General features: G+C 31.3%; 1 protein-coding gene across 3 annotated transcripts in view; it reads right to left on the minus strand.

Moving 5' to 3' along the window:
* The window catches only part of LOC106690754 (radial spoke head protein 3 homolog), a gene marked incomplete at its 5' end in the record, with an annotated part of 58,179 nt that overhangs the window by 21,798 nt on the left and 23,489 nt on the right, over positions 1–12,892 (minus strand). For all 3 annotated transcript variants that reach the window (XM_014436287.3, XM_024358440.2, XM_024358441.2), the window contains 2 exon segments: positions 2,500–2,662; positions 7,564–7,899. In XM_014436287.3, the coding sequence (XP_014291773.3) occupies positions 2,500–2,662; positions 7,564–7,899 (499 nt within the window).

Here is a 12,892-nt window from a genome sequence, read left to right on the forward strand (position 1 = left end):
GATTAATTGTGTAAAAATGCTACATAAGGATTAATTATAAAAACGGTTTCGCCCGGTCTTCAGAAAACAGTATTTTTCGGTGCCTTTAGAGAAGAATAACATTTCTTTCTCAAAGTAATCACTTTATCCAACACTTTCATAAAATAAATGGTTAATAAATTATGTCCCATCAAGGAGCGTGGGATACATGCTAACCTTCAACAAAATAATCCATTTGTAATGAGATAATAGTCATTTGTTTATGACTTTAAATATTTGTTGGTCGGATATAACAGAACATAGAGAAACTTTATTTAAAATATTCTTAATCAATTTAAAATTAACACGAAGCAGTTGACTATTAATAATACATTTATACATTAATAGATATATTTTTCATGGGACGGAGTGGCACCCGGGTTCGAATCCAACTGTAACAGATAATTATTTATTCTGCTACTTCATCCGTGAGTCAATCCTATGGGTTCTGGAATCCACCTGGGATACACCCAGCCACATGAAGTGGGTATTCTTAATTGGGAAAAAATCTGGTGGTTGAGCGTGAATTTGAAAAAATCACCTCCTTGTGTAATCGTCGTTCTAAAAACAGAGTTTCTTTGCTAAGTGCTGAACCCGAAGCTCTTACAGTCATTTAAGTCAGACAACAAAAGTACTACACTTAATATTAGTAGTTGGCATTAAAAAAAACAAATAACAACATAATTTATATTTATGACAATAAAATATATTCTAAAATAAAACTGTTAATTATTAAACGCTTGGATTAAAAAAAATGAAATTGATGTGATGAATCATAATTATTTGAATAATCAAGTAGCTTGTATATTTATTTTAATACAATGAACTTATAAGAATTGAAATGGTATGTCGTAAATTCGTCAAGTGCCTTCGAATTTTTAGATCACATTGCTCAAAATTTGAGAGTTTATTACAAAAGTTTGTTCTGAGTATTATCCCTTCAGTATTTTTTTTTTTTTAATTTTATGTGTTGGCGTTATGTTTTAATATTTTAATAATTAATAACTTTTATTTTAATGGTTTGGACATTTTTTACAGCCTGTTATTGTGAATTCGGGAATGCACAGATTTGAAGGAGAAATGGTGATAACATCTTCATTTGTTTTAGGTTTAAACGAGTTCGGTGGTTGGACGACTCATATATGAATTGTTGAAATAGTAAAATGGTACAAAAAATAAATATAAGTATTGTATTTAAAATATTCATAAAAATAAACAATTTCTTTCCTAATATCTAATGTTATAAATATTAATTTCTAATTAGCTCTTAAAATATTCGAGACTATTCAAAAGACATTTTAGAATTTATAATTTAAATACTCCACTCATAAATTTATTTTTATTTGTTAATGAACATTCTCCCACTGTTTTCGAATATTGTTATTTAGAAAATCGATGAAAACATGCTTTCAGCAATTACCTTACTTTCCTCTAGCAAAAATAGTACCGCATGTTATACCGATTATCGATCATATTAGATACGGATTTATTTTTTGTAGGCTGAATCTTTGAAGTATTTGAGATAGATCTTTGGGAAAATGTTAACACGACTAACTAAAGAAAGAGAAAAATCGCTTTATGTATTTATTTTTTTGTTCATTATATATGTAAATAAGAGAACATATTGAAAATGAATTCAGTTCATCCTGAGGCAATGAACACTGGTAAAGTTGCCTAAAATCGGTTTTCATTTGATTTCTTGTAACTTCACCCTAAATCCTTGAAGAAAACGTTTTGCTTTTAGTGACTCAATGCAATGTATCAACCAAATAGTTTTTATTAAACAAATTTTAGTGAACGATAAGTTGTTAGAAGGGGGAGAGACAAAGTTAAAAATAAAAATAATAAAATAACATATTGCTTTAATGATGTTAAAATGTATATAATAGATGATATTTTGAATGTCTTTTTGGATCGGTTTAAACACATTCTCTACGCGAGGCAGATCTGGAAGAGAAAAATAAAAAAATTAGACCGGTCAGATATTTGGTTTTTACTTTTGTGCGATTTTTATCATCCGATAATACTTCATTATTCCGATTTTCCATGTAATATGTGTTAATATCTATGTATAACTTATGTTGTAACTTAGGAAACATAATTAAATAAAAGATGATGAAAATTTATTTACGACCAATAACCTATTATTAAAATCATAAAAAAAGAACTATTCAGCTCAGAGTTTCTATATAATCTCACCCGCACAAAAGAGCTGTCAGTGATTAATGAGTGTTTAGATAGGAGGCGGTAACGATTTTCGATTGGCCTAGTTGCCTGCCCATAGGTATTGTCAATGAGGGCTTCAAATGGACATCATTTTCAGTCATTAGTTCAGAAAACATTTAACCCTTCCGTGAAGAAAATGATCATCTTAAAAGGCTTATCGTTTATGCCTATGACGTCAACAATGAATTTTTAAAGATGGTAATAATGATTCAAATAAAATCCATTATGCTCCGCGGCTTAACGTAAAATACTCACCTTCGCGCGCATCGCCCAAGAGATATCCACCGTCTTTGAGACCCTTGAGGACGGAAGGGAGGAGATCAGCGATGTACCCTGTGGTCAGCACCGCAGCGGCTACCCTGTCCTCGGTCTCCTGCTGGGCTTTGCTAGCCTCTTTGTGTTCCACGATCCTGTCCCTCTGGAAGGTTTGAAGTAGAGGATCAGATTAGTAAATAATGGTAAAACAAAAATCGCTATATTGTTAGTATAATAATGTTAAAAGGGAGTACAGTCAAAATCAAGATGACTTAAAAATGGTAAGGGAAAAATAAAAAAAAGGATTAGTTCTTCATGCTGGCCAAATTCTCCTCTGGAATCAAACAACATTTTCACGTTCACTTACCCGGATGGGGAATATATTTGGTATTGGTAATGGTAAATGGTGGAGGAAACTTGTCCGGGCCTCCTGGTCCTCCTTGCTAATCCTGGCGGTTACCAAAGTAGCCGCCGCTCGCAAACCGAGTGGGAGTATCAAGTTCACAATCGGGACCGCCGAGAAATAAATATTAACTACCCCAAGTGGGAATCGAACCCATAACGTTCAGAACCAAGAGCTCTGGGACCCGCGCATGCCGATCGCGTCCCTTATATATTTAGCAAGCGGAACTATTCCAATCGTGCAAAATTTTGAATTCGAATTTTCGACATACATACAAGCTTGAGGTCCCTTAAATCCAAATAACACAAAATGGTGTTTGTGTATGTATGCAGCCCAGTTCAAAAAAGAAAAGTCGTTTGAAACTAAAATCAAGGGGCAACCATTAAGGGGCGAGGTATGTGCCTGGCATATTACAGAAATATTGTCGATAAAATCGACTGGCCAATTGGAATTGAATCAATTTTTCAGATTTTTTCAATTTTCTCAAAAGTGCCACTAATGATTTTGATTAAACTCTGCACATACACGGTAGGATCAATTAATGTTTAATTTCGGTCTTATCCACAATGGAATATGGAATAGTCTTACAGGTGTTAAATGCCAAATTTTCAAAAAATCTTCCTCTAAAATACCTTTCGCTTTTTTTATTTGAAACAGCCGATGGGGTATGGTTAAAAGTAGTGTAAATATGATCTATGAAAGAATTTGATAGTTAATCAAAGAAGCAAAATAGAGAAATAGAGACAGCAATTTAGTGAGTGAAAAGTCAGGAATATCCGTTGGGATCTGTCTCCGATCTTTCCTGACCACAATCATATGTACAAGGCTCGTGTTCACAACTTCGTGATCAGCAACTCAAGAATACCACAGGGTTGATTCATAGAGTGGGTACTCATAATTGGAGAAAATCTGGTGTTCGAGCGTGATTCGGAACAATCTAGACCTAAAGTTATCTGTACATAACTGGGCATACTAGTTATATAATTTATAATTAGAATACAAATATATTTTCATCTCATACTATATAATAAATATCCCCATACAATTAGAATATTATATAATTCCGTTGAGCTGGACTGGTTTATCAGCAATGTTGATTGATGTGTTTTAGTACAAAGGAATAATTAACGATCGTACGAAAGATATAGTAAAGCCCCTTAGCGATTTTCAATTACTAATCATAAATTTGTAAGAACTCTTGACCTAGATTCCAAAGGCGATAGGAGAAGTACATATGTGAATTAGGTTTTGCTCGTATGGCATCAGGAAGTGATGATAATGAGAAAGGCCACTACAATAGGTCAAGATATTAATCGATTTACTTCGTAGTTCATTGACTGTCCCAAATATTTGTCCACTCTCAAAAGAGGCTCTATAACTTATTTTTCATTTATTATTTATTTATTTATTTTTTTTTTTTGGAAGAGTAAATGAAATGATTTAATGAAACTTATTAATCTATCTATGATCTTTGAAATAGTCTTACAGGTGTTAAATTCCAAATTTTCAAAAAGTCTTCCTCTAAAATACCTTTCGTTTTGTTTATTTGAAACAACCGATTGCATATATATACATTGTTTTTATTAAAAACAAATAATCATATATATACAAATACGAAGCATTTTCTTTAATATTATATGAAATATTTTAAATTATAACTATTCTAGGAGATAGAGACCATTCATCACGAGGGCTGCATGATTAATAGCCCTAGGATTAACTCGCTTAGACCTGAATCACAATTGATTTCTTGCTATGGTCAATCAAGGGCGCTACAAATTATTTATCGGAGTATGAAGGCATCCATTGATCTCGCGTTCAATTGTAGTTGATTCGATATAATTAGCAACGAGGTGATCACCATTGCTTATATAAAGCAAAAACGAGTATCTATTCATGTTGTGCAATTTTCCATAGGTAACCAATTGGAGAGCTACAAGTGCAATTTTCCTTAGGGTCAATTACTACCTGATATTTCTTAAAACTTTTTAGGGTCAAGAATCAAAACCTTTTACCTTTGACCAAATCTGCATATTTTCATGAGGATAAAATAGTCGGCAGTGTGGAGTGGTGCATTTAGGTGTGCAGAAAATTAATAGGTGGTACTTATTTTATTTTACCAATGATTCAGCCTTTATTTCAGGCTTTCTTTAGTGCTTTGTACAAAAAAGATAAAAAACATGTTAAAATAAAACAGCATAACAAGAAAAATATGATATAACACACTATGAAAAATATAAAAGAAAATAAGAATAAAAAATATAATAAAAATCATAAGAAACGAGAGGAAGAAAACGATATAAAAGATATAGTGAAAAACTTAAAAATAGGTTAAAAGAATTATATTTAATTGTGTTATTTTATTTATATAATTTCAAATTTTATATTTAATAACATTTCATCTCGTTTTCTTTCCCACTGTTATTATTTACTTATTTGTACTGGGACCGGGGTGGCTCAGTGGTAAAATACTGTGATAATAATACCAAGGACTAGGGTTCAAATCTAGATGTAATAGATAATTATTTATTCTCCTCCTATTATTTATTTATTTAATTCCTATTATTTATTTATATTATTTATTATTTAATTATTTATTCTCCTCCAGCCTCATAAAATGCGTACTCATAATTAGGGAAAATGTGGCGGTCGAGCGTGATTCGGACCAAATCACCTCCTTGCACAACCTTCGGCCTAGTAACAGTACGTCCTTAGAAAGTACTGCACACCTGAAGCTTCCTGGGTTGTAGTGGTACGCATGTATTCATTTTATTTTTGTTTATATGTACTAGTCTGATTTTTTTTATTTTTCTTGTTTTTTAAAAAAAAAAAACTTTTCTTGTTATATTGTTCCATTTTAACATGTTTGTGCTTAGCCCTGAAGAAGGACTAAACGTTCACTCCTGATCGCACATTCCTTCCACCCTCCTATCACTTTTCCTCATATTAATCCACGGCCGATAATAAACACAATAATGTATCTTCAATTACGGAACATTAGAGGCTTGATTAAGGATTAAACGCACATTCATAGCTTTTAACCGTCAGATTAGGTCAGAGAGAAGCCTTTAAACTGAAAAAAAAAGTTTGTGTGATTTCGTAGTTAAAACGTTTTTATGGAAGCTCTTCAATTGTTCTCTTAAGGCTTCGATATTTTCATATAAGCCATAGACACCTTTTTATACAACCTACTCTTCTAAGTGAATCATTCCTAGTCAACAAACATAAGGAAGCAGGCCCTTATAATTATTAAGAATCCTGTCCTTCAGTAATTAAGTATATAAGGTATATATAATAAATATACCAAATATGCAATTTAGTAATTGAAGTAAATTAGAACGTTGAGGCCCAATGAACAACAAAAGACAATAAATAGATTGAAACGTGGTCTGATAATAAATGAGAAATGAAGCCGTTTATGGTCGAGCGAGTTGAAGTGCCATCTTTTATTCCTTCGTGACTGCTGTGACGTGGGTTGGAAACAGGCCTGTTGGGTAAATTATTATTTCTGAGGTAGTTCGGCGAAAAAAAAACTTGATCCCCATCAGGGTTAGAATAAGTTGGTAACCTGTAGATAACCCCCGTATTTCAGAAATGACCAGGAAGGGTATCATAAAAAAAAGTCTGTTATGAGAATAAAGCACCTAAGTTCCTTTACGCCTTAAATTTAAATCAATAGATGACGATGTGATACAGTCAGAAATTTTAGTACAAAACAGTTAGGTTTGGTTTAACATGAGTTTTGACAGTCATCAAACTTATTCACCAAATATATTCGTAGGAACAGAAAAATCGTACAACATATATGCCCGCTAGTTCCATAATACCCAAAAAGTAGAATACAAAAAAATTGAAGTAAGTTTAACTGCTCAGAAATCACTAAACAAATTAAAATATTTTCCCTTTGTCTTAAAAAAATGATATTACCCTATTTCTATATTATTTCGTAAATATTTTACGTTGATTATTTTTTAAAGCTTGCTATAAAATGTTCTACTTTCTATCTTTTTTATTAGAATATAATTTTATAATATAGCCTTCATAATATGTTTAGTATGTTTTAGTACATTAATTTAGGAGTGAATTCAATATTAATTTAAGCATATTTACGATTAATATAATGGTAATAATTTTAATAGTTAATTAAAAAAAAATAATATTTTTTTTTTCAAATCAGGAACCTGTTTTTTTATATGTTACTTTATTATATATAGTATTTAAAAAATGATTTATGGTCAATTATATTTAAAAAATGGTTTCAACGTCTAAAAATGAAACTATATGAGGGGAAAAAATTATGTTCTATTATTTTAATTTCTAATTGATTAAATTTTTTTCGAGTAATTTTATTTATAAAAGGCCATTAAAAATCCATTTTAACCGAGGAACAATAAAAATATCATAGTGAATAGAACATCCCTCGGGGCACGAATCTTTCATCGTCTTTCCTGCTGTTCCACATGTTTTCGAACATGAATTTTAGAGGGACCTAATTGTTTCCCACTCATTATGTTATAATATCACAAGTCAAATCTCAATTATCAAAATTGTAATCGGGATAAAAAAATTGAGTGTGTTCCCACTGAAGTCTTCAGAAAAAAATATCTAACTAATCGATCACGAACTTTTAAGTTGTGCTTTATTTAACTAAGAGAACTTACGATCTGCTCCTTCCTCCTCCGCTCCAGCTCGGCGAGCCTCTGTTCCTCCGCCAGCTCGGAGTCCCGAAGCTCCCTCAGGAGCTCTTGCTGCTTCTTGATGGCCATCGTCTCGTCCTCCTCGAACACTTCCACCAGTGACTGCTCGATCGTCTTCCCGACCAGCACTTCAAGGACAGGCCGCACCTCGGTGTCGAAGTGGAACAGTTCCCCGGGATAGATCTGTGTGCCGACGTCTATTCCGTTGTGAATTTCCATGGTAAAACTTGGAGTTGGAGGTCTGTCTAAGAACACATCCGTCTGCACTGCCTCGTGTACCTCTGGTGGATTATCGAAGAGCTGAAAGATACTTATTATATTATAAACTAATTAGCATATTTATTTTACTCTTTTTGATATATAAATGCATGTATGTGTATTTGTATATTTTATTATTTTCTATAGTACTAAACTTTTCACAACAGGTTATTCTAAACTTTAGTGACTAGAAATGCACATTATTTCCAAACAGAAATAATATAATTGTTTTTTCTTTTTTTTTTCGGAAATTTTTTTTATCAAGGTTAGGGAATTTTTACAGGTACGTTTATTTAAAACAAAATATTGAAGATTTGATAAAAAGTGGCTGTTGATATGCTTCAGGTATATCGAGCCACACTGCTATTTGATATTCTAGTTACACAGAACAGTCTAACTTGCTGCAAACAGGAATTTTACGATCGATTGTGTTTATCGATTATATAGGCTGATATTATATCAACTAGGCTAGTAGCTGCGATATGTTAGTAATTGAATAGAATTCACTATTACGACTATACCTGAATAAATTTCGGAAGTTCAATGCAATCAATTACGGTGTCTTATAAAGTCCCATGAATCCTGCAACTAGTTCTAATTACATAACAGTACCACAACTTCTTACCATTCTCTTTGACTGACAATATTAGAAATGATACTCTAAGAAATTTCTTTGAAGCTTTCACCATTAAAGTAAGAGCCATTCGGCAAATTAAATCGCCAGTGTTCCTTTTGATGTGGAAGAAAGCAATTATCAATAATCCAACTCTGGATCAAAGCATTGGGTGGATTGTTTGCCCGCTGGTTTTATTTCCTCAATGATTTTTCTTTTTTTTTTACTGAGTTCGTTGAACCCTTAACAATTTTTTTTAATGTGATTTCGTTTATCAAACGCATAATTCATTTAACTCCATTTTCTGCATTGATAATTAGAAATTCGATCTCTAAATTTCTAGAAACAAATTTTGTATAATCATTAAAGTAACAAAGAGAAGCAGCTGTAATTCTCTTCGTTTATTTTTCTTCTTATTCATTAAAGAATACATCTCAGGAAATAAATCTAGGGGCTTAAAATACGGAATAGTACCTTGGAAAAAAAAATCCAAATGATTCTATGAACCCAGTTTCCATGGGCAATTTTTTTTTATTTATATTTCGATGGGCTACTTTAAAGTGGCATTAAGTATATTTCTTTAACTTTACAAACAATACATTTGTTTGCATTTGTTGTTTGTATCCAATTAATTTTGCTAAAAGAGAAAACCTTCAATTGTGTTTTTCGTAAATATAGTGGAAATATACTTAGCACCACTGTGCAGTAAGCCATAAAATAAATAAACATGACAGCACAGTAAACTTTCGCTGTTTTAGACATTGAAATATTGGTATGATTACTAAAAAAAAATCATAAAAACTAAATATAAAAATTTACATTATAAAAGTAAATTATTTTACTCTTAAGGTTTTTTTCATTGTTTCATTTGAGATAAAATTATGGGATGCTATAATATAAATGCATATAATATAGGATGCTATTTTAATAACATAAATAAGAAGCAAAACATTTTCCTCTTTGTTTATTTTTTCTCGGGGTACGTGTTTAAAAATAAAGTCCACAACAATTAATTAATTGCATATGTAAAAAATAAATAAAACTTTTTTTTTTTTTACGAAAGTTATCAGCGAGTAACAGAGAAGGATCTAGATCAATTTTTAGCATCACCCCTTACCCTACTAAGTTTGATTATGAAAATTGGAACAGATAATTGCGGAAAGAGAAGCCAACGATTATACAAATAAACGTTTAAATGCTATTAACATAAACAAAAAATCAGCAGTGAAACACATTAATACTCATTTTTCATATTTATTACTTTCTCTTACTTATTATTCTTCAGAGAATACAGCCCGATAACTATCCTACTTCTTGATCATCTACAATCGATAGGAACGATTGTCATGTTAGCTATTAAGAGATGGGGTAGTTCAAGGTTACTGAATATATTATATCAAAGAAATTTTTGGACCAACGGTACGCTTGAAAAGTTGGACGCGATTTATGGAGAATCAACCTTTGATTTATTCAAGGTTTCTTATTCAAATCAATAAAGAACACCTTTTTTATTTTTTTTTTCATGCAAGAAAACCTTTCATCGTTACACTAGTAAATCGATTGAGTCCATTCGTCATATACAGTAGCAAACTTAAAAATAGATTTTTAGTATAATAGTAACATATTACTCAGAAAGGCAGACAGACAATCATTATTATATCTCTAATAATATAAATTTTGTATGTCACAATAGGACAAAGTATTCTGGATAATAAGAAGTAACAGAATAAGCGATAACATAAATAAATATGATGAAACTTCAGGCTAAAACTGTTTCCTGTTGCAGTTAGTAACCTAGAAAATTTAGCAGTGCTGAGGAAGAATTTTGTAATAATATTTAATTTAAATTACAAGAAGAGGTAAAAGAGAGGGGTCCTTTGAATTTTTGTTTTATCAACCATAGATAAACCCTGTGCTAGAAGACTTTTTTTTTTTTACATTGTTCCTACGCTAAATAGATTCCATATGCTATCCATCTCTAAGAGACTGAAATTAATCAAAACGGAATTGCAGCATTTTTTGTATTTTGCAGTATCAATCTCCTATTAAACATTTACCCACCACCTTTCGAAAGCGTATAGAATTTCCACTTGTAAGTCAAGCTTTGTACATAGTACAAGTAGTACAGCGTACCACAGTACTTGGAATTTCAAGGCAAAAAGAAAAATTCAACAAAACAAAAACACAATTTTTGAACTATATTATTCCTATATATGGCGGTATATGTAATCAATCCATTTTGTGTTCTAATAGTAAATGGACGATTAATTATTTATCTGTAAATAGTTACTTAGCAAAAGTCGATACAACTTTGGAGGAGTGAGTTTCATGAGTTTCAGTGTTCAAAACTGATGAATAGAAATTTATAAATATTACTTTCTACAAGAAAAAAATGTTAGCACTTTTTTTAGTGTGCTAGAGTAATCTAGTATATTCCAACACCTATAAAAAACTTGTCTGTCATCTTTGGACTGCATGAAAGCTCGGTTTTCAAATACTAAATTATGACTTGCACTACAGTACTTTATATATAAAAAATAAACAAAAATTTGTAACAACTTTTTTACTAATATTTATGGTGCAAATTATGAATGATTCTGCATATATATTGATTTTCCTAAAAAACTATTTCTTGGTACTAAATATTAATTTTTATTTCTATATTTTTTTCTCACTGAAAGTTGTATTTATAATTTGATACTAATAAAATTTGACCTACTCCTCCGAGGTTGTGATAACTTCTAATCATAATTTTGTTTTCAGTTGGCTCTACAGACCTTGCAGATCTTTGGTGGTCCAAACCAGCTTTCTTCAAGCCTGCCTGTCTTGGACTACTGCTTTCCAGTTTGCTGCATGTAGCTCATCATTGTTGATTATGTAAATCCATTTGGTTTTTGGTAACAATTCTTGCATTATGCTGGCGAGCATTATCTCACATCATAATGAACAGTCCACCAATAAATGGAGCGAATTAGATCACTGGATCACAATCTTTAGGTCTCTTGCCAACTATAGTGGCATTCAATGTAATATAGAGGCTTCCAGATGGATTTCTTCGAGCCACATGACTGACTAGCATTTGCATGCAGTTTACTGATAGTTCTTCTCCTCCATATGTTAAGTCTCTGTTATATATCTACATATACATAATTAATCGGCACTCATCATTAAAACAGACATTAGATGAGCATGTTTCAATTATTATTTCGAATGTGATAGTATTAATGAATTTATCAATGCATATCAATGCTTAATGGAAGTTTTATGCTGTATCACGATAATGGACAAATATTCAGCAGCAAACTTTTCCAACAAACTAAAAAAAACTAAAAAAGTTTTTTTTTCTCATTGAACGTTATCTCTCGAGCTATCGATGTAACTTATAACTCATTATCTTTTATCGCCAAACTATTTTTACTCTGCTCTTATAGCACAAAACAATTTACAAAAGAAAAATATTTTACCCGGAGTGGTGCCGATATGCCGGACTATTTAAAGAGAAAAAAGTGGCATTACAACTTCCTCAAACCTCTGATTAAGATTATGAGCAGAGAAATCCGGTGGCTGAAACCCGCTAAATGGAGGTCATACCACAAAATTTATTTAATTTTTTTTCCATCAATTTTACTCTTCAGTTCTTGTGTCTCAATGCTAAACATAAACAATGTGGATCATATTCGATTATAATTAAGCTCAAAAGCAATCGTTCAGGTAATTTGTTTTATTTTCAGTTTCAGGAGTGTATTGACAATTACAAGGAAGATTTAAAATTAAAATCAATTTTCCATAAATGCCGCACTTGATACTGTAAAATAGATAGTGATAATAGTTGATAACACAAATTACACTTTACTATTATATGTACATTACTGTTCCATTTGATTGCTCTACAAATTATATGTGGTCAGTATTACGGATGGTCACGGAACTGAAGAAGGGTCATTGAACTAAAACTAACTATTTGGTCTGAGCAATAAGGCCAACAATCTACCTCCTACTCCATTCTGACAATGAGTTAGGAGGCCTAACATTGATTTAGGCTGGAATTTTTATATAGCTTCGGCAATAGTGTGAATATGATTTTTAGTTTTTTTGATCATTTTATTAACTTTTTAATGTCTTCTATTCAGTAGTGTTGTAGTACATGGCATACAATCAACATTAAAATAAGTAATTATTAATAAGTTTATTAATATATTAAATATTGACCTATTTTTTTGTGAGTGGGTAACTTTATACGCATAATAGTGACTGTTAAAAAACAATTATGTTTGATTAATTTAACTAGTGGGAAATCCCCTCCTAAAGATGATTTTAATCAACCTCTCCCACTTGGTAATTCTTTAAACATAATATTTATTAATTAACGATTAACATATTACTTATTTTGTATACATCGGGACCTGCTCGTGCTATACTGCA

Source organism: Halyomorpha halys, unplaced genomic scaffold (assembly GCF_000696795.3).
Source record: "Halyomorpha halys isolate HHAL.00 unplaced genomic scaffold, Hhal_1.1 Scaffold1856.1, whole genome shotgun sequence".
In the NCBI taxonomy this organism is placed as follows: Eukaryota; Metazoa; Arthropoda; class Insecta; order Hemiptera; family Pentatomidae; genus Halyomorpha; species Halyomorpha halys.